Source organism: Felis catus, chromosome A1, assembly GCF_018350175.1.
Source record: "Felis catus isolate Fca126 chromosome A1, F.catus_Fca126_mat1.0, whole genome shotgun sequence".
Lineage (NCBI taxonomy): Eukaryota > Metazoa > Chordata > Mammalia > Carnivora > Felidae > Felis > Felis catus.
Genome location: NC_058368.1, coordinates 210,240,111 through 210,263,871, shown reverse-complemented (window position 1 = coordinate 210,263,871; position 23,761 = coordinate 210,240,111). Strand labels below are relative to the sequence as shown.

At 36.4% G+C, this 23,761-nt stretch overlaps 1 protein-coding gene across 3 annotated transcripts in view; it reads right to left on the bottom strand.

The window, feature by feature from the left end:
* Positions 1 to 23,761, bottom strand: part of NADK2 (NAD kinase 2, mitochondrial) — a 49,622-nt gene that overhangs the window by 13,994 nt on the left and 11,867 nt on the right. For 2 of the 3 annotated variants that reach the window (XM_011286501.4, XM_019811877.3), the window contains exons 3-9: positions 22,897 to 22,985; positions 21,974 to 22,055; positions 14,823 to 14,906; positions 13,276 to 13,412; positions 6,895 to 6,973; positions 4,004 to 4,069; positions 2,571 to 2,666 (exon numbers count right to left, since the gene is read on the bottom strand). In XM_011286501.4, coding sequence (XP_011284803.2) covers positions 2,571 to 2,666; positions 4,004 to 4,069; positions 6,895 to 6,973; positions 13,276 to 13,412; positions 14,823 to 14,906; positions 21,974 to 22,055; positions 22,897 to 22,985 — 633 coding nt within the window. The remainder of the gene's footprint in view (positions 1 to 2,570; positions 2,667 to 4,003; positions 4,070 to 6,894; positions 6,974 to 13,275; positions 13,413 to 14,822; positions 14,907 to 21,973; positions 22,056 to 22,896; positions 22,986 to 23,761) is intronic. The other variant, XM_023239012.2, reaches the window with a different exon arrangement.

The following is a 23,761-nucleotide window of genomic DNA, read 5'->3' as shown; positions in this document are numbered from 1 at the left end:
ACAGAACCTACAGAATCACAGTCCAGAAGATAATCTTATTTTATCTGTTCCATTTCCCCTCATTTTTCAGAAAAGGAAACTTGTACAAGATCACAAAGCTAGTTGGTGATTTTGCCAGGTCTCTCTAACTTCCAGGCCAGTACTCTTTTCAATTATACCGCTTTGCCCATGATGGGGGCGCGGTGGGGGAGGGGGGGGTGAGGGGGCGGTGAGAATCCTAGGAGAAGGGAAGAAGGATCTGGGAAACCATTTCTGATTTTCAATCCAGTTTTCACCAAGTAACATATCATGTTGAGCAGAAAAGATATTATGATAAATTAAAGCAATTAACTAATGTTTTCATTTTATGAGGGCTACAAAATAATTTTATAGCATCTTAGATTATTAAATTACTTTTGCAAACTACTGTTAAAGTCATTTTAGACATGTAGTTCTCACTGGCCCCCCTCAGGAAAATGAAATATTAACCAATATTTTAAAATGATACTTCTCATTTTTCTCCAAAGGTTTATTTGGCTAAGACTAGGATATTTTTAAAAGATGTGAAGTTACTAAGTACTTATGAATGAACTGTGATGTCTGAAAATTACTTCAAAGTATTATGAGACAAAAGAAGACAAAGGGGAAACAAGATTGGGCATGTGTTGATAATTGTTGAAACTGATTAATGGGTACACAGATATTGATTATACTATTTTGCCTACTCTTACAGATCTTTAAGTTTTTCCACAATAAAAAGTATTAAAAACACCGAAAAAATGGGAAGTAAAACTCCATTTTAAACTATCCAAACTTAAAATCACAGATTAATACTGTGTTTGTTAGCTGTATTTGTAAGCATGTAGTCATTTATTTGAAAAAAAAATGAGAGAATATGTATTAGGTACTGTGCTATACATGCAAAAATTAAACAAACAAAAAAACCACTAGTCACCATGCCAAATACCTCAAGTTGCTCAAACCAGCTGGGTTTAGGTAATTAGAGAACTAATAATGTGGTAAGTGCTGTCAAAGTGCTATTACGAAAAAGTGCTTGGGATGCACCAAAAGGGGATTCATTATGCTGATGAAAAGAACTAGGTCCTAGTAAAGATTTCCTACAGAGAATGACATTTGAAGACTGGATTTTTCAGCCAGGGGAAGGAAAGTGGAAAATGTTCAGGCATTCAATGCAGGAAGAAGTTGCACTGAGCAAAAACAAAAAGCCCAGAGACAATGTGGCTTGTGCTGAGAATTGCAAGTAGCCTGCAGTGTCCCCATTGTGCCAATGGGTTAGAGTAAGGCAACAATAGGCTGGTGAAGTTTCTTATTTAAAGGGTCTTACACACAGACTAATCTGAACACAGTCAGAAGTCAATGAAGCTTTTACAGCACAGAAAGGAATAGTCAAATTTATCTACATTTTAGAAATATTACTCTGTTGGCAGTATGGACGACAGCCTGAAGAATAAAGGGTGAGGCACAAAGATTATTCACTAAAAAGATGGGCCTGGACCAAACAGCAGTAGAAACTGCAGAAACAGAAGTGTGGCATAGAGCAGTAGACCACACAGCAGTAGAAACTGAAAAAGAGGGGCAAGGACTTCAGAAGCGTGACTGGCAGGATTCAGAGACCAGTACATGTAAAGAGGAGAACAGGGAGACTCAAAAGTAAGAGCCAGGTTTTAAGGAGTACTGTTTTTTCTCTAGAGCATGAACTCACAGTAACAGTGATATTATTAAGCAATACAGGGATCACAGCAAGAAAAACTAAAGATGGGGGCGTCTGGGTGGCTCACTTAGTTAAGCGTCCGATTCTTGATTTTGGCTCAGGTCATGATCTCACAGTTCCTGAGTTCAAGCCCCACATGGGCTCTGTGCTGACAGTGTGGAGCCTGCTTGGGATTCTCTCTCTGCCCCTCCACTTGTGCGCTCTCTCTCTCTCTCTCTCTCTCTCTCTCTCTCTCAAAATAAATAAATAAAACCTTAAAAAAAACCTGAAGATAATAAATTTAGTTTTGAATGTGTTGAATTTGAAGGTCTATTAACATTCTATTTAGTAGGTAATTTTAGAACAGAAGTTTGGGCTCAGGAAACAAGATAGCTACAGATAAAAGTCTGGAGGCATCCGTGTCTGTGTACCAAGAAGCGAAGCCATTACCCAGAGAGAGGTTATAGGGTAAACAAGATACAGGAGCCCAAATTATCTCTCGTTAAGCCTTTGACGCACAAACCTCCAGGACATTTGTTGTTGTTACTGTAGTTGTTTTCATTTCTTTACTATTATTTAAAATATTTTTCATTTAAAAACAATACAGTCCCCCCAAAACATTTTCTTTTTTCTCTTTACAAACCTAGGGCAACAGGCTAAAGAATGACCAAATCCAGGCTATAGCTCTAATCTAAGAAGTCCAGGCAGGACTTCTAGAGCCAACTGATGAGTAAAGCAGAAACTGGGCCAACCAACATAACAACACCAGGCTACCTCTTGCGTTTCAGAGGCCTTAGATACACCGATATGCAGCATCGAGTAAATTACATTACTTAAAATATTTCACAAAAGTCAATAAGTAACATCCCAAGGTACTCACCAGGCCTTTGATCCTGTTCCAGTACACAAATTGAGCCCTGAACTCTTCTGTTTTTCCCATGGACCATCATCAACTGAAATCTCATAGTAGGAAGCCCTAAGAATTGAGAATATAAAACTGGATTTGCTGAATTTATGGCTCACGGTAAATAAGACAAACACCGTTTCTTCAGAACTAATGAACTCTAAGTGGGCCAGCTTGACTCAGACATACCTGACTTAGGCACGCACACCATGATGCTAATACCAATACTGATTAAGTGAAAAAGTAAAAAAAAAAAAAAAAAATAATCTGTAAAACTGCATCCCTCTCCTATCCATATGCTCCTTTATATCAGTATTTTAACATTTCAAACAAGGGCTCCTTATAAATTTTTACCTATGATTGCTTCTACTGTTTTTATGGACTCTAACACATACAGATCCTTATTTCAGAATTCAAAAAGAAAATACCATTCTTAAGTGAGTTTCATTCTTGGTAGATAGTTCTTGATATATCCCAATCTGTATCTAATCCTTCAAGTTACCAACAGTTCCTGGTCAACTCGTGTTTTTTAAGTTACATGTTAATGTGCCTTTTGAACTGATAGTAGGCTAAGAGAGATAAAGTTCTAAAGAAAATTCTCAGTACTGCATCAGTGGGCAAAACTAGGAATAAAACTAAAACTATAATTTCTTTAGAGATTTCTATTTCTTACAGTATTTCATAAGTATTAAATCAAATGGGTTTTCTGACACCAGAAAAAAATGGCACTATTCCTTAACTGTATGAACATACAAATTTGCAATTATTCAAAAAAACTTTTGAAACATGTAAAAGCTTATTTTGTAAACTGTATCTTAAAATAATGGTGTCATTGATCAACACTGGGTTATTTTTGCCCAGCAGATAAAAAAGTTAAACTCTTAATATAGCTTTTCCAATAATGACAATTATTAGGCTTGCAAACACTAACATTCAATGGATAATATTATCTCTTATTTTAACCCTTTCAATTTCTCCTGCCAAATTCAATCTTTAAAGGTTTTACATGGCACAACTCCTTTTCATTTTTTCTCTGAAGTCACCATTCTTCATAAAAGATAGGCCTAATATTCACATTTAATCTATTTCATAGCTTTGTTATGTTTTCCTAGAATGTTGGGAATTTTAGGCATATTAGGAGCCTATTACATTCAGACAAGCCAGTCAACTCTACAGGAATGGCTGCTATTATGCCAGAATCACACTGAAACAAAAGATTGATTAGAGTTAAGTGGGGACAGGAGAGAAGCAGAGCTGGAGAGGAAGAAAAGTATAGTCAGGTAAGAGGTGTTGAGTCCAAAACAATGAGCAAATTTAGTGTCATTCTCACATGCAGGTTTATCAAGATTAGTCAACTCAGAAATTTTTTTTCAGGGAAATTATTTTTTTAAGGCAGCAATAAAACTCACAGTCCCTTTAGAGTGGGGATACTTCTTCTTAAATTCTCCACTGCTACAGCCCAAGAATAAGACATTCTAGGTTAGAACAAATAGGAGAAAAGAAAAAAAAGAAATTGGGCTTTTAAAATGTTCTTAAATGTAAGAACATTATAAATGAGGCAGGAATAATATTGCTGCACTTCATATTTTCCAAGCAAAGCACTTAAGTTTTCAGGGCATAGTGAAGCCTCAGTACAGGACCTGGAATCAGAAATACTGGGTTTTATATGACAGTTCTAATGCTAACTAATTAATTATATGACCATGGACAAGTCATTTGAACTCTTCAAATCTCAGTTTTTTCACTGATAATTACAACTACCCTTTCTCACAGGGTTGCTATGAGAGTTTAATGCGGTAATACACACAGTGCCTGACACACAGCAGGCATCCAGTAAGTGTTCATTTCCTTTCCAGCTAAGGGTCTATGTCATAGATTCTTTAAAAGTAAGTTCTAATACCTCCAATAGTGAGAACTTTTTCAATAGCATCAGAAGCGAACCCACTGCTCTCCTGATCTTAGTAAGGATATAAGGTGAGGCTCAAAGAACACAAAAAGAAGCAGCATCAGACATTATTTAGGAGATAAACCAACCAAATCACTGCTGCCACAGAAAACAACATTCAATCTAAAATCTAATGGGACTTCACTGAATTCCCAAAAGTCTGTCAACTGATCCCAGTTTTCCTCCTTTTATAAGTTATTTAATTTTTAGTAAGTACAAATTATAAAGCAACACTAGTAGAAGCTCTCAGAAGTTACAACTTTTAAAATATACAAACCGAATAACATAAGCCATTAAATGGCTTCTCTAGGATAAACATAAACTTACAAAACATTTTTACCTTTGTCATCTATTATTTTTTTATTCAGGTATAATTAACAGTGTTCTATTAGTTTCAGATGTACCGTATGATTCAACAATTGTATACATCTCTCAGAGCTCATCAAGACAAGCGCTCTCTTAAACCCCTCTATCTCTTTCACCCACCACCCCTCCCCTCTGGCAACCACCAGTTTGTTCTCTGTATTTAAGAGTCTGTTTCTTTTTTTTTCTATTTGTTCATTTGTTTTGTTTCTTAAAATCCACATTATGAGTGAAATCACATGGTAATTGCCTTTCTCTAACTGACTTATTTCACTTAGCATAAAACCCTCTAGGTCCATCTGTGCTGTCACAAATGGCAAGGTTTCATTTGTCATCTATTTAATGTAGAAATTTCTTCAATTTCATTTAAAGTTGTTGCTTTCTGCCTTCTGTTTTTAGTAATCATGACTAAATTATATCACTAATTAGAGATACATTTTCTGCCTTCTTTATCACATAAAAGTATCCATGATTCATTTCCATATTGCTTCAAACTTGGTATATAGCAAAAGAAAAAATCTTATGTATAGTGTAAGTCTTATCACTGTTAAAATAAATATATTTACACTTTATGTTCTGTAAAGAATGTATGTTTAGGATTCCTTTGAAGAATAACTTTTACTTTTAATACTTTAAAAAATTACATATTTTACCACGCTCCAAAAAAAATAAGATCCCTAGTGACTCGCATGTCACACATAGCAGGTACACAATATATTTTTACTGAATAAATTTAAAATTACATTAATCAAAATAATTATAACTAAAAAAGATTGTCCAAAGCATGCTGCTGAATCAGGCTTTGTTCTTTTCAGTACTACATGAGTTAATGACTGGCTAAAACAGAGATATCTTCTTTAATTAAGACAAACATTTCTCATCATAGTTAAACTTCTTATGAAAAGACAGGACAACGAACAGAATTCCAGAATACATGGAACTCTCAGTAAACTAGGGAATCAACTACATGATCTTCAAAGGGTCACATGGTTCTGGTAGCAGCAAAGTGGGACAGATTCATCTCTAATTTTCCACTCCTAATTCATTTACATCTAGAAAAATGCAAAGGCAAGTTCTAAATGACAATGAAGAATTAAATTAACGTTACATTATTGCAGTCATTTTACAACTGGTAACTAATGTCACACGAAAAGTTTTGAAACAAAATTCTGACAACTTAAGCCTAAGTTATACTCAACACCCACAAAACAGATTTCATCAGTAATAAAATACTATTATTTTTATACTAATGAAGAACTTTATTAACCTTAATATTTGCTAATAATGGTTACAAATCTTAAACTGTCAATATACTTGACATATGATGTTGCATAAGGGATACAATTAGCACCAAGTAGTATTCCTGCCCAACATGTTTAGCATGAATCTCATCATGCATAGGAAAAAAATCATACAAATCTAAAACAAGGGATATTCTACAAACCAACTGGGTTAGACTATTCCAAAATATTAATGTCATGAATGAAAAAACAGTGTGGGACTGAGGAACTGTTCTTAATTCTAAAGGGCCATGATGGCCAATGCAATGCATAATCCTTAACTAGATCCTGGATAAAAATAAGCAAACAAATCTACCTTAAGGGACACTATTAAGATAATTAGTAGGGAAGTTGTGATATGGACTGTCTACAAAAGTTTGTAACAACTGCAAATGTATGCCTAGTATATCATTCTGTTAAACATTTATAAAGCCACCTACATGATAGATTAAAGGCTCTGCAGTAACAGGACCCAAATAACTTTTTGTTTAATCTAGGGTTTCACAAACTTTTTTGGTCATAGAACCTTCTTTCCCCTTAACACTTATTATAAATGTGTGAGAGGGTTTTGGAAATATTTCATTTAATAATTCACTTCTATTACTTCTACCACCTTAATTATTCATAATTCTTAAGTTATAGAAATTGAATAAATATCTAAAAAATACTAAAACATTAAATTCCAAACTCAAGATCACAGGTTTAAAAGTACCTGGATGAGAGACTCTCCCCAATGAAGACTTCATTTAGTGCCCTCACTGGCAAAAGCTGGGGTCCTGAAGCCTCAGGTCCTGAAGGTGATGAAAAAAATTTTTTCAAGACAACCTGTTTAAATCTTAGAAACATTAGGATTTCAATTTTATGAGACATTACAATATTCACACTTTTCACTATAATCCATACTTTAACATTATTAACATATAAATAAAATATCTTATTTAAAGTGTTCATCATAGGGGCGCCTGGATGGCTCAGTCAGTTCAGCATCCGGCTTCAGCTCAGGTCATGATCTCACCACTTGTGGGTTCAAGCCCCGGGTCAGCTCTGTGTTGACAGTGTGGCATCTGCTTCAGATTCTGTCTCTCTCTGCCCCTCCCCCGCTTATTCATGCTCATTTGACTCTCTCATGCTCACTCGCTCGCTCTCTCAAAAATAAATAAAACATGAAAAAACTGGGGCGCCTGGGTGGCTCAGTCGGTTAAGCATCTGACTTCAGCTCAGGTCATGATCACAGGGTCCGTGTATTTGAGCCCCGCATCAGGCTCTCTGCTGACAGCCTGGGGCCTGCTTTAGATTCTGTGTCCCCCCTCCCCTTTCGGCCCCTCCCCCACTCACGCTCTGTCTTGTTCTGTCTCTCAAAAATAAATAAATGAGAAAAAAATTATAAAAAAATAAAAAATAAAAATATTAAAAAATAAATAAAATGTTCATAATATGAACCTCAAAGTCACCTAACACTGCTGCAATGAAGCCTCTAGCTCTCCAAAATAAGCCTTAATTCTTCTTGAAACAATTTTTCAAGACCGAGAAAATACACATTTATTCTTCTCATAAGATTTTTGTTGTCACATTTAATTTCTCTCTAAAAGCTTCAGAGGTAGAAATGATCAAGTACTTCCAGAGGAGAGCCACTTTGAAGTTAAGTGGCAAATTATACCCATGGCTCATACTGGAAACCAAATCAGTTATTATTAGAGATCAGATTTCTTTTTTTTTAAATAGAAAACTTCAAGAGTGTTTCTAGCAATAGTAGTCCTGAAGGAACACTGCCACATCTCCTTTCATGACTTCTGAAAAATGTCATCTTTTTTTTTTTTATTCTATAAGGCTATATGCACAGTTTATGTAATCTGCCTTGATGATATTTAAACCTCACTTCATCACAAAATCCTCCAAAGGATTCCCACTGCTTTCTCAATTAAAATTGCAACTGTCACCTTCAAATGGTTTCTTTTACTTATCTTTTATCAGTCTCCCAACTGGAAATGCCAACCTCATCTTCTCAATGTCACCAAAAGCAGATTCATTGCACCCAACTCTCGCTGGGCAAGCATTGTGGAACAAGTTCCCTTCTCTGTCTCCTCCACGCTTTCTCCTAAGTCAAAGCTTGAAAGTCTACCTGGACTGTGGTAACTAGCCTCTAACAGGGTCCCCAGTGATTCCTGCCTCCAGGTATTCACATTCTTGTGTAACTCTCTGACAGCATATTAGGTTTGGTCTATGTGACCAAATAGGGTACGATACAAGTGATGGTACGACACTTCCGAGATTTGGTTTAAAAAGCCACCCTGGCTTCCTTCCACCTCAGCCTCTTTTCTCAGATCACTTGGCTTCTGGGGGGTTGGGAGGATGGGGAGAGACTTCATGAGCAGTCCAATAAAGAGGCCTACATAGTGAGGAACTAAAGCCTCCCGCTAACAGTTATGTGAGGAGCTGAGAAGCACATCTTCCAGTCCCAGATGTCTTCAGATACTGCTGTCCTGGATGACAGCTTGATCCTCCTCCCAAAAGACTCTAAACCAGAACTAACAAGCTAACCTGTTCTTGGATTCTTGACCTTCACAATCTCTGAAATCATAAATATTTGTGTTTTAAGATGCTAAATTTGGGGGTGATTCGTTATGCAGTAATAAATATCTAATACACACTAAACACCTCATATACTAATAAAATCTCTACCACTGTCACCAACACAACCACTGATCTAATATTCTCCTGACTTGCTACCCTATTATTATATTCCTGTTTATATGTTTATTAGACACTAATTACACGTATCTCATTTCTTTTGGATTTAACAATCTATGGGGGACCCAACGATGCTTTTGAATATAACAAGTTGTCATACAATGCCAAAGACCATAAGAAAACTCGTTATCTGATTAAATTGTACGATGGGCTAACGTGATCAGCTCAATCTCATAATATAGCTGAAAAAACTTGACACAAAAAGGTATATCAAAAAATTTGATATGTTTAATCAAATTCACATTAAAGATTATAAAACCTAACTTTTGAAATTGTCTTAATTTGGTACTAGATCTATCATTCTCACACATGTCAAAATTTAAGTTTTACAAATGCAAAAAACTAAATTTTATTCTTTAAATTATTTTTCTTTACATAAGGTAATTCCTTTTTCTTTTTAGTGTTTATTTTTGAGGGAGGGAGGGAAGGAGGGTGGAAGGGAAGGAGGGTGGAAGGGAAGGAGGGAGGGAGGGAGAGAGAGACACAGAGAGAGAGACAGAGAGAGAGAGAATGGGACAGATTGCGAGTGGGGGAGGGGCAGAGAGAGAGGGAGACACAGAATCTGAAACAGGCTCCAGGCTCTGAGCTGTCAGCACAGAGGCTGACGCAGGGCTCAGACTCACAGACTGTGAGATCATGACCTGAGCCGAAGTCAGAGGCTTAACTGACTGAGCCACCCAGGCACCCCTATGTAAGGTAATTCCTAATGGAATTTGTTTTACATCTCCCCACAGATTTTCTGCAAATGCCAAACTAACAGTAGGTACTCACTAAATATTACTAATAAATCTGATTTCTCACCAAACTGTAACCATGTATTTTATATAGTCTTGACTTTCTGCCTCTATTCCCATTTCTCCCTATCCAAATTTTCCTTTCCATTTTGCACTTTTATTGTGTGTACTTGCTGAATTTTACCTAGAACCCTTTGTCAAACAAGAAAATTAAGATTGCTTCAGGTCTCATTAATCATCTTAATTCTGCCTATATTTTCTTTCATGCTAATTGACTACTACCAAACATTACCTAACCAATGAAACTGTACATTTATAACTTAATTCAATAGGACATGTAAAGGACAATTAACAATTTTCTATCCAAAACAATGGATTACAAAATTAATTATAATTTGTATTTTTAAATATAGAATTGTTATACTAGTAACAGGGACCACTACATGTACAATTCTCTTTCACCACCATGCTGCTATACTATGTTTCCAGGTTTACTTGCAGTGGGTACACCCATGAGACTAGTAATGGCCAATGAAATATGAGGAAAAGTAGTGATAAAGCCTGGCTCCTAAAACCTGCCTTAAGATACTCTGTGCTCTTTCTTCCTTCCACAAGCTCCAGAGGATCCAATAGAAAACTCAGAGGCCTTAGAAGATGGTAGGAGGCACTGTTTGGAAGTTCTTCAACACCCAGGTGACAGTGACACGAAATAGAAATAAACTTTCAATATGTTAAGCCACTGAGAATCTGGGATTATTTATCAAATCAATTCACTTATCCAAATTAATACAACTCGACTTGCAAATAAAGCTGCTAATTTATGTGATGAAAATTTTTAAAAATAATAATATACCAACCCTACCTTCCCTTGAACATATCCTTTAACAACTTGCACATAAATACAATCCAATGAAGGATAGATTTTTCTTAAGCTGAAAAGTTAAACACACACAACACTAGAATTTTTTTTTTTTTCTCTGTAATCTTTGGTTCTAAATTAGAAAGCTAGGGGAGCCTGGGTGGCTCAGTCAGTTGAGCATCTGACTCTTGATTTTGGCTCAGGTCATGAACCCAGGGTCATGAAATCAAGCCTGGCATAGAGCTCTGTGCTGAGTGTGGAGCTTGCTTAGGATTCTGTCTCTCTCTCTTTCTCTCTCTCGCTCTCACTCTCTCTCTCGCTCTCCCTCTGCCCCTCTCCTCCACTCATGCTCTCTCTAAAAAAAATTTTTTTTAATTTACAACAGACAACATGGATGGAACTAGAGGGTATTATGCTAAGCGAAATAAGTCAGTGAAAGAAAGACAGGTATATGATTTCACTCATGTGGCATTTGAGAAACTCGACAGATGGACATACAGGATGGGAAGGAAAAATAAGATATAAACAGAGAGGGAGGCAAACCATAAGAGACTCTAAAATACACAGAACAAACTGAGGGTTGCTGGAGGGGAGGTGGGTAGGGGGACGGGTTAAATGGGTGATTGGCATTAAAGAGGGCACTTTTTGGCATGAGCACTGGGTATCCTATGTGAGAGATGAATCACTGAGTTCTACTCCTGAAGCCAAGACTATACTGATGTTAACTAATTTGAATTTAAATTTAAAAAAAACCACATAAATATAAATATATTATTAGAAAGCTAAATCCAGGATAAAACATGGTAGCATATTTATACTCTCAAATCTACTCCAATATTTCAAAATTCCTAATGGCAGCCTCCTAAGAAATGTTCCCTACCAACTTGCTAAGAATTTAAATAGAAAAAAATGAGATACAATTTGAAATCTTCCTAAATTTTTTCTCATAAAGCTATAAAAATAACAAAACTCAAAAAAAGCCCTCTAAAATGGTGCCTAGACACAGTTAAATATCATATAATTGCTTCTAACAAAAATAATTATTACAATAAGCATAGTAATTTCCAGTGTTACTATTGAGAATTCTGAAACTATTCTGATTCCAGATTCTTTATATATAAAATAACCTACTTCAGCCACAATCACCACCACCACTTCCTCTCTGGAAGCTTTCAGGAGCTTTGTTTCATCCCTAATATTCTGACATACCTTGGTTTGAAATCTGTTACCATTACTTGTGAGTCCTTTCAATTCAAAGAATGGTGCCTACATTTTGAGAAATTCTCTTGTGTTTTTTTTATTTTGAACATTTTCTCTTCTTTTTCTAGAAAAACATTAATCAGATGTGAACATCCTGGATGTTACTTAGTTAATAACTATGTGATTTTGTTTCTATATATATTTAGTTTTACAAACTAAACAGTAAATCTGAGACAGGAATCTGAGCAATGAATCTCTGAATATCAATCTATAGCTTTCCTATAATGTAGCTGGTGAATTTCAGAGCCAAATCTTAAACATCTCTGGTGGTAGCAATAATTTCTTTTGGTGAGGGATAAAGTAAAACTTTTAGTTAAAAATTTAAATCTTACTGCAGTCTTTGAAAAACAGTAATAGGAATCCATATGCGTATGATTGGGTGGGGGGAGCATCTTTAAAACATGACATGAACACATAGTTTAAGAATATCCTAACCTATATAAACCTATAAATCACCATGGGGGGTGCCTTGGGGGCTCAATTGGTTACACATCCCACTCTTGATTTTGGCTCAGGTCACAATCTCATGGTTTTGTGAGTTCAAGCCCTGTGCTGGGCTCTGTGTGCTGATGCTGGAAGCCTGCTTGGAAGTCTCCCTCTCTTTGCCCCTCTCCTGCTCGCACTCTGTCTCCCTCTCTCAAAATAAATAAATAAACTGAAAAATAAAAAGCTTTAAATCACCATGAAAAACTCTGAGAACAATGACCATAAATAAACATCAGGTACCACGACAAGACAGAGACAAAACAGATATTTAAAGGTAGCTTTTCCTGGTAAGTTTAGCCAAGAAATGAAACACAGGACAAAAAAATATCTTTTCCTGGAGTCCGTAGATATCTAGTATATCTCTTGGGATCTTCTTGTATCATAAAAATCTTATAGTTACTGGAAAAAGTGGGAAAATATGGTTAAATTATAACCCACAAATTAACTCACAACTGAGAATTCACCTGAACACTCATAACAAAAAACTGCATATCACCTTATGCTAATATTCTCTTAGCAGTTTACAGAGATTGAAACACAAATCTTAAGGCTAAGATGCAAAATTTCTCAACAAAAAGGTTTTAAATCAATGAGCATAACTGTGGTGAATACATTTAAATACAACTATACAAGTGTATAATTATGATGAAATCTACATACTAGCTCGTTTTATTTCTACTGCTTTCTTTTTCCTTTTTGACATTTCAAAGATTAAGGCCAAGAATCTGTCCTTAAATATCAACTCTTCTCTTAGACATTTATAATCCTTCCATAATCAACAAGTTTTCAATCCTAGATAACATTTCTTCTGGAAATATGCTTACTTCTTATTTCAGTATCTAGTCATTAAATTTTACACCTGAAGTAGTTCACTGTATTTTCTTAAGTATGGTCAGTGGCACTAAAATCCTCAAATAATTATAAATTATTACTTCTAGAAATTAGAAATCAAAGGAACTCTAAGTTAAATATTGCTCCAAACACGTCTAATTCCCAATCCACCTACTTTCATCATGAACTCTTTCAATGTTGAAGGCTCTGCTATGTTGATTCAAACTCAGCTGCTGTTCGTGAAGGTCCACGGGAACAGGGTTTATGCCAGTCCCTTCAAGGTACAATCTGATTCGTTGCCTCCATAACCACCTTAGAAGAGTGAAGGAAAATCAAATTAATTTAAGATAGAATAAAGTATTTTTAGAATTACATATAATTTCACCAAATTAAAAAATAAAAATATTAAAAACTAGTTATCCCATGAACAAATTATACCAGAAACATCCAAAACCCACAGGTTCCTACTCAAAGACAAATTTAGAGATTAGGTCTCTCAATTATAACAGAAATATCTAATGTATTTATATAGAATCTCACACATAACTGAATTAAAGCCAAATTCTTTATCATATATCCATTAAATCTAAGATACTGAGTTAGATATAGTTGCATTTTGCTCATACAAAAACATAACATGAAGAAAAGAAAGCACTCTGAAATTAAAATAATACTGTGTTCTGGTGGTCAGATTAGACAAAATTCCCTCCCCTAAAATTCTGTAATGATGATTTTTTTTAATAATAAAAAAGAAATCAATGACAAATATTGTAACATTTAAGATTATACCTAAAACTTAAACATTTTTGATAAAAGGAAAAAAAATCAGGTAAAATTAATTTCAAAACCAAAAACTGGTGTGTCAAAAAGTTAGTGGGACAGATTCTGCTAGATTAGCATGTAAAAATATACTCCCATTTGGTAGCTATAAACTGGTCATCTGTAGAGGTGCCAAACTTCTGAAATCAATAGAAACTGGAATCATTATTAATGATTCCACAAGTCAAGAAGACTTAATACAATTTCACAAAAACCAGAGAAAAAGCTTTCTCCAACAATAAAAATCTAGTCTAAATCAGGAAATAAAAAAGTAGTCCAACTTGGCTCACTCTATTATCATCACCAACCCCATCTCAGCTCCTCCCCCCATCCTTCTTTTTTCAGGACAGCCTGGCCTCCGAACACAGTAAGTGAAAAAAAATATGAAAAAACATCCCCCTGCTTAAGATACACTTAAGATACACTTACATATTAAGATACACTTAATATGTAAAATAAAGACATCAGGAACCTTCAGCATAGTGGAGTAAATCCAACCCTCAGCCATTCCGGATGGGAGATGAGGATAAAAAATATAAAATCTCAGAATTTGAACACTTAATTTTAGCCAACAGTTTTAACTATCTTTCTACCAAACTGCTAAGAACACAGAACCAGGTTTAAAAGTAGAAATGTGGCCTCTATCTCACTGATGGAGAAAACCTCTCCACGTGCAATTATGTTACAGGCCAAGGGCACTTGTCAGGGTTTCTGGACAGTTCCACCTGGACTAGAAGAAAGTAAGATAGAGATGTTTGTGACTCAGCTAGTTTATTACTTTTTATGGCTACTGTTGTAACTATGGACTAAGCCAAATATTATCTAACTTGTACTGTTCAATAGCATTTTTAATAGCACATATTTATTAAGATTATTTGTAAAACAACTGTAAGAAATTCCTACCTGAACTCACCACGATAGAACTTCTGTAAGGCTTCTGGAAAGGAATGTGTATATCGAACAGGAAGACATAAATGACCCTCAGACCTTTATTTTAAGAGATTTGGAGTGGTGTAAAGGGAAGAAAGAGGAAAAAAAAAATTAATTCAAAAGGTATCACTAAGCTATAAAAATCAGACATAAAATTTTGTAAATTTTTATTCTATACTTCATTTTTTTGCTACAAAGTTTTCTGTATTTTCAATAAGACAGAAAGACCAAACAGAAAGACCAAAGTGATTTTACATACAGCTTTAATGCCATGATACACAAAACCACTTAAGTTTCCACATTACAGTGAAACTAAAAAATAACAGCAAATGTGCCACTGATTGATTTCCCTATAAAATTATCTGATGGTATAGTGACATTTGCATCCTACTTTTATAATATTTATCTATTAACTTTAGGCAAGTCATTTTAACATCAGATTCCTCATCTCTAAAAGGGTGATAGAACCACCAATCTCAAAAGGTTATTCTGAGGAATCAAACTATTTATGGTTCAAAAGTGAACCATAAATCTTTTAAATGTCATTTAAGATATTCCAAGTTATAAAGAGAAATCATAAAGCTTAATCCAATGCAATCCTTCATTTATTAAAAAAATATAGAAGAATTAACTCCTTTTCAAGGAGTTAAAAGCTTGATGTATGGGGCGCCTGGGTGGCTCAGTTGGTTGAGTGTCTGACTTTGGCTCAGGTCATGATCTTGTGGTTCATGAGTTCGAGTCCTATGTCAGACTGTGCTGACAGCTCGGAGCCTAGAGACTACTTTAGATTCTATGTCTCCCTCTCTCTTTGTCCCTCTCCCACTCTCAGTCTTTCTCTCAAAAATAAACATTAAAAAAAAAAAAAAAGCTTGATGCAGAAGACAATTTTTTTTAAAAAAATTGCAAATTACAGTGTTAAGATTGCCTATAGTTGCTATAGAAAGATGAGATAATATGGCACCTAACATGAGAATAGGTGTCCAGAAAGCTCAATCATCATTACATGATGCGTTGATCTTGAAGGAAATATTGAGAGTAGGCTTTGCAAAACAAACTCTTCAAAATAACTACATTAAGTGTGAAGAGCAGAGAAAAACCTTTTTACAAAGTCGTGACTAGTCAATTTCTTTATCTGAGTGGATCAACACTGAAATTAAGACACTTAGGCAAGGCCTAAGTGTTTTAATTTCTATACTCCCTGCAACACTTTACATAGTGCTAAGTATATAAAAGGTATCAGCAGTCATTTGATAGAACAATACCAGCTAGGGTCAACTGGAGGTCTAAAACATCCTAGAGAGAACAATCTCTCATGAGGTTATAGTCAGATATCAGCTAGGGCTGTGAGCATCTGAAGGTCTGACTTGGCCTGAACGATTCATTTTCAGTGTGGCTCACTCACAGGGCTGGCAAATTGTGTGAGCTATTGGCAAGACACCTCAATTCTTCTGCACGTGAGCCTCTCCATAGGGCTGCTTGACTATCTTCACATCATGCTGGCTGACTTACCCCAGAATGTACAATCCAAAAGACCAAAACAGAAGCTGGAATACCATTTATGACCTGGCCTTGGAATCTACACACTGTCATACCATATTCCATAGGTCAGTCCTGATTGAATACAGAAGGGGAGAGGTAACCACAAAAAGGTGTAAATGCTAGGCAGCTATCTTGTAGGCTAGCTACTACATGTCATATACCCTATTTTAATTATTAAGCATTCAAATGTCATTATTATTTAAAAGTTCAGTAGACGATTGCAGAATACAAACGAGACAAACCGAAGTTGTATGTTTAATTTACATGTGAGTGACCATGTGAGTGAACCATCTTAGAGGGTATCTCTGAGCCCAAGTCAAGCCTCCAAGTGCCTGCAGCCCCACCTGACATGTAACTATAACCTTATGAGGAGAGATCTCAAGCCAAACCACCCATCCAAGCCACTCCTGAATTCCAGATACACAGAAACCAGGAGAGATAATAAGTGATTTTTACTACTTAAGCCTTTAAGTTCTGGTTTGATTTGTTATGCAGCATTTGATAACTAATAGAGGAAAGGAAATTTAAGTTGAATATTAACTTCTAGGATTAAGGCTTGTGAGTCACCACAGTGCTTAAGGAAAAGAAGTCAGGCAACCTGAATTACCGAACAAGCTAGGAGGCTTAATACGTTTCTGGCCTGTAGACAAGAAGAGAAACCAAAGGACTTCTAAAGCCTATTATTCTAGGTAGACATTAGAGAAGCAGTAGTGTCTGTTTACCAGTTTCAAAATCTCCACAAGCTTATGACTATTAAGCCAGGTTTTTAAAGGAAAATATGTCTCAACAAACTGTATGAAATGTGACCACTAAAGAATCTCTTAACGATATAAAAATATGCCATAAGAATTTCTAAAATATACATGCATCAACACTGAAAGCAGTCAAAAAAATATTTACTGAACCAATGATCTCAATAACTTATGCTCAAGAAATTTTTACTCAGCTAGGTTGGGGTCCTAGCCCTATTCCCTAAAAGCATTTAATTAATCATTCAGTTCAAAAGTTTACTGTCTATGGACCACATATAATACTATAAAAGCAATAGAAAATTAAAATACAAAGTCCTATGCTCAAGAAATGTATAGTCTAAGGAGACAAACAGAAAACATATTTTCCAAGCAGAAAACGATATGAAAAGATAAGCACTCTCTACCGGGAATTATAGCCAGAGCCACAAGATGCACCAGAGTCATGAATGAACAATTATACAACTACACAACTCAGTATGTGGTATAAGGGCATTCTGGACAAAAGCGCATATATAGACATGAAAAGAATATGGGCCTTTGGGAGAACTCTTTCACTTATTCTTTCAAATCCTACTGTCTTAAATATCAACAAAGCTCCTCACCAGAGGAAAGCCTCCACCCATGGTGTCAGCAGACGCTCAGATCGAACATTTGCACTTAAGAACGGCCATCAGAGTGGGCAGTAGAGGAACTGGTGAGGATGGTCAAAGGTACAAACTTCCACTTATAAGACCGTAAGTACTGGGGATGTAATGGACAACAGGATGACTACAGCTAACACTGCTGTATAGTATATCTGAAAGTTATTAAAAGAGTAGATCCTAAGAGTTCTCATCACAAAAAAAAAGCCCTTTTTTTTCATGTCTATATGAGATAAGTAAATTTACTGTAGCAATCATTTCACATTATGTATAAGTCATTATGCGTTACACCTTAAATTTATGCAGTCTGGGGGCGCCTGGGTGGCGCAGTCGGTTAAGCGTCCGACTTCAGCCAGGTCACGATCTCACGGTCCGTGAGTTCGAGCCCCACGTCGGGCTCTGGGCTGATGGCTCAGAGCCTGGAGCCTGTTTCCGATTCTGTGTCTCCCTCTCTCTCTGCCCCTCCCCCGTTCATGCTCTGTCTCTCTCTGTCCCAAAAATAAATAAACGTTGAAATTTATGCAGTCTGCATGTCAATTATATCTCAACAAAACTGGGAGAAAAGATGCGATTCAAAAAAAAAAAAAAAAGAAACAGCCTTAGGAAGAATCCTAGGCTGTTCCTAGAGGTGGTTTTTTTGTTGTTGTTTTGTTTTTTACTGAAGAGCATACAGTAAATGAGGATAGATTAAACTAAAAAGCAAATAGGCAACAGATGGTGAAAGATCATACTATTATACTAAGGAATTTGCAATGTATCCTAAAAGTCATGGGAAAGCCTAAAAGACTCTAATTTAGGAGTGGATACACTATTTGTACTTTGGAGTAACATGAAGACAAAGTGTAATGGATGGGTTGGAAAGAGCAAGACTGGGAGCTACTGTGGTAATTTAAACAACAAACTATCAACGCCTACACGGTGTTCATTAGCAGTGACGATGGCAAGAGATGGACTCAAAGGTAAGATCCCAAGAACTCAGAATTAGATCCATAGACCAGTGTGGTAAGGTGGGGATGGGGTGGGGGTGAGGGGGTGGATGAAGGACAGGTGGTCACAGCTTTAGCACAGGTTATGACTCCATTCATCGAGTATGGTAGGGGAGGGCAAAGGACATAGGTTCATTTGCAGGCATGTTATTTATTTATTTATTTTTTTAATAGGCTCCATGCCCAATGTGAGGCTTAAACTCATGACTCTGAGATTAAGACTCACATGGGGCACCTGGGTGGGTCAGTTAGTTAAGTACCCGACTCTTGATTCAGCTCAGGTCATGATCACACCGTTCATGAGTTCGAGCCCCATGTCAGACTCCACACTGATGGTGCGGAGCCTGCTCAGGATTCTCTGTCTCCCTCTCTTTCCCTTCCTCCTTCCCTCTCTTTCTTTCTCTCTCTCTCTCTCTCAAAGATAAACATTAAAAAAAAAAAAAGCCACATGCTCTACGGACTGGGCCAGCCAGGCGCTCAGACATGTTACATTTTTAATGCCAATGGATACATTCAAGTAGAGGGTAGAATGGCTCAAATAAGAGAAAAATAACAGGAGAAAAGGACAAAGAATAATGAGGAGCCAGAAAACGTAGAGTCTTACATATCACAGCGAAGGAGACCAACTGTTCCAGTTTGCCTGAGACTGACAATTTTCCCAGGACATAGAACTTTTGGTGCTAAAACTAGAAAAGTCCTTGGCAAACCAGGATGAGTTGGTCACCCTAGCCAGAATAAAGAATTAGATTGTACTCTGAGTTAGATAAGGGAGCCACCATAAGATTTGGAGCAGAGAAGTCACTCTGGCTGCAGTGGGAAGAGAATATAAATACGGGTAAGAGTGGAAACAAGATCAATGTTAGATATATTTTGGAGTCCACGATCTAAGTTCAACCAGAGATATTAATCAGCTATTCTGGAGACATTATAAAGAGTGAAAGAGAGGGGTGCCTGGGTGGCTCAGTCGGTTGAGTGTCCAAATTCAGTTCATGGTCTCACAGTGAGTTTGAGCCCCAGGTCGGGCTCTGTGATGACAGCTCAGAGCCTAGAGCCTAGAGCCTGCTTCGGATTCTGTGTCTCCTTCTCTCTCTGCCCCTCCCCCACTTGTACTCTGTCTCTATCAAAAATTAAAAAAAAAAAAAAAGGAGTGAGAGAAAGATGGCCCAGAGGGTGATATATAAAAACACCACTATTTAAGCCGTGACTAAAATATAACATCCTTCAAAAGACACAAAGTAGTAGCCATCAGGATAGGAAGAAGGGGCAAGGGGGGAAATGGCAGTCATAAGTGCCAAAGAAGTACAGATGCATTAAAGGAGAAGTCAGCACCAAAAATTTCCCAGAAATCAAGTTAGACAAGGACTAAAATGTCCAGTAAGTTCAATAACCAGGACATCACTAGTAAGACAAAAAGAATGTCAATGAACTGGTGGGAGCAAATCCAGAAAAGCTAGCAAAGGTTTAAAAAAACTGAAGTAAGTAAGTGGAGATACCAAGCTTGGGGGTAAAGAGGAAGAAAAAGAATAATAATCAAGAGAAAGGCACAGGGTAAAGAATTTATTAAATTTTCTTAAAAGATGACAGTCTTGAGCAAGGTTTTAGCCTAAGAGGAACCATGTGCAAAGGGAGAAAAGGAAAGAAAGGGAACAGAACAAGGTTTTTATTTTAAGCCAGGGAAAAGGTAAAGAAGTTCTTATCCAATGACTTCCATTTCCTCTATCAGGTAAAGGAGAAGGCTAATGCTGAAGGAGGAAGGGTAGGGAAAGCAGGGAATATATACAAGTTAAATAGCCTTGAAGAAGCTACCACACAGAATGGGGAAAAGAGAGGACCTGAGCCACATAGAAAATTTTGGGTCCAGTTCTAAGTGCTAGAAACTACAAATTGGAAGTAAGTTGGGGCGCAAACTAGGCCACGAAACTTAAGTTTCTATTTTTTTACCCAGATGGCCTCAGCAGTGCTGATGGAGGAATAAAAAGGATGATCGACAGAGGTAGGATTGAGCAGAAAGACAATGGTACAAAATGTCTACGAAATTTGTCAAGCAAGTGAATGAAGTGAGGGAAAATTAATTGAAGGAAATAGAGGGGTTCAATGCACTGAAAACCAAAGGGCAGACTTAGCAGAATTGAGGGAATAAGACTGCTATTAAAGATAGGAGACTGTGGTCAGAGTGGAATTAAGATTTGCAAGATGGGGCAATTCTAGATGATCATCAAGTCCAGGTATGGTCATACTGTGGGTGGCTGGAATAGAATGATGCTAAATGTCAGTGAAGCTGAGAAAAGGAAAAAAGAAGTGATGACAGGGTTTGGTCTCTTCATTAAATTGATGAAGTCACCCAGAAAATCAGTGGAGATATAACCAGGAATGGAGATGAGAGACATAAGAAAGGTAGAAGATGGGACATTAACTCATCCCTCTTCAGCAATACTGAAGGACACCAATACTCACCTAGGTCAAGGGCTCAGGTCTATCCTGCCACAGATCCTACTCCCAGACTACCTGGGAAGTCAAATGTGAGGACCTGTCCATCCCATATCATAATTTTCTACCACCAATGGCAGCTAAATGCATATATATTTCTCATGCCTGAGCTATAAGCAAGAGCTAGATCCTTGGAAACAACTTGTACTAAAGAAGAAAAATTGCTGGGGTGCCTGGGTGGCGCAGTCGGTTAAGCATCCGACTTCAGCCAGGTCACGATCTCGCGGTCTATGAGTTCGAGCCCCGCGTCAGGCTCTGGGCTGATGGCTCAGAGCCTGGAGCCTGTTTCCGATTCTGTGTCTCCCTCTCTCTCTGCCCCTCCCCCATTCATGCTCTGTCTCTCTCTGTCCCAAAAATAAATAAAAACGCTGAAAAAAAATTTTTTTTAAAAAAGAAGAAAAATTGTACTAAAAGTAGAAATGAATTCTACATGCCTGAATTTCATCTCTAAAATTTTTTTGGAACATGGTTCTAATATTCATGATAACCAGGAACAATGATGCTTTCACTTAAACATCATGCACCACAGTAAACTCTCTGCAGCAACAGAGCACAGCAATGTGACTACGGTAGAGGAAATAAAGACCTTCCAAAATTTAAGATTTATCAGAAATAGATACTAAGCAAAGTATAACTGTATGTACAACACACACACACACACACACACACACACACACACACACACACACAGCAAATAAAAAGAATGTGTTTTTCCTTACCGTTCTGGATCAGTGTTTACTCCAATAACTGGTTTAAGTCTGTCCAAGACTTTACTTGCCGCCAGAAGCATCGTGCCATCACCTACATAACCAGATTTGTTACAAAACTAGTTTTTAACATCATTCTGAACACAAGTACTTTTATTTTAACAATCTCACTCCCACCCCATCCTGTTGACCACCAGAGACCTCTCCACTGCCTTTCTACCCACCAGCCCTAACCCAGGATTTCTCAACAGTGGCAAGACTGACATTTTAGGCCAGATAATTCTTTGTTGTGGGGGGCTGTCCTGTGCATAACAGGATGTTCAGCAGTATCCATGGCCTCTACATGCTAGATGCCCAGTAGTAGCCTCCAGTTGGGAACTACTGCTCTAATCCTATCACTTCTATTAGCCAATTCTTTTTCTTTCTGTCATAACATCAATCCAAACTCATAAAATATTTTAATGAGAATATATCTAACAAAGTGTCCAGTGTAGATTTTTCTAACAAATGCTATCAATTTAAAGCTTTAGAAAGAATGTTTACTAACTTAATAATAAAGCTCAGGAAAAAATAGGTATAAGTATATGAGAGTCAGAGTGGGATGAAATTTATCTAATCCTGTTAAACTCTTAAATAATTTCAACTTTTTTTTAAGACTAGTATAACTAAACCAAAATACAGTTACAACTCATTCTTTGAATCATATTTGAAGTTAAACATACCTTTAATATACATGGAACCTCACAATAACATCATTCACTAAAAAAGCAAAATGTTACATATAGCAGATCTTTTTAAATCTTATCCTAAAAATCTAAAAATGCATCTTGTGGTAGGATTCTGAAGCCTTCAATACAGCTAGACTACAGGGTATCTGGAAATGTATATTAAAGAGGATTTCTGTATTCCAATCTTTCCCTCTGTAAAACTATTACCTCCTGCAGCTATGACAGCATCTGCCCATCGAACAATTTCTTCATCATATTCTCTCCTCTTTACTAGGCGAACCTCAATTCCCTCATTCCTAAGATAAGAAAGTAAACGTTACATAAAATTTCCACTAATAATTTAAAGGATGTTTTCTGAGAGGCAAATTATTACAATGATGTAAAATAAACTTGTTTTATAAACAAATTTATGTTTAGCTTTGCAAGCTTAGCTTCATTTTAATTACAACAGCCAATTAACTATGGTAAGTCAAGATGCACAAGAGTAAACTGAAAGTTAATAATGATCCCAAATCTTTACATGCTTTAAAAACATGTTGTTACAGTCCCTGACAAATAGCAATATTGATAAATGAGAATTTCAATTCATTTTCTCTATTCCTGATGCTAAAATTCATTAATACAAAAATGTCCTAGAAGAGTCACATCTTGAGAGACTTCTAATTATAAAACAAAATAGTCATTACTTTAAATCCAAAATATTCATTCAGTTGTCAGACGCTGAAACAGTGACTAAAATACTTTCTACTTTGCATGTTCTCACACTGATTCTCTTATATAAACTTATTCACTGACTGCATTAATTGAATTAACTGAAGTTTCTATGATATTCAGACATTCAAATAATATTTTAATGAACACCCATATAATCTAGTATTGTTTAAAAAAACATAACATACACAGTTCAAGCATAATGTATACAGAATTGTCTCTGTGGAAAACGCACTTCTCAGACCAAATATTAACTGAAAATCTGTGAAATTTTCAGAGTACAAAAATGTCCTTAGAAACACTACAATGTCAACTCCATTAACCACAATATAATTTTCTGAAAATTATTTTATAATGGAAA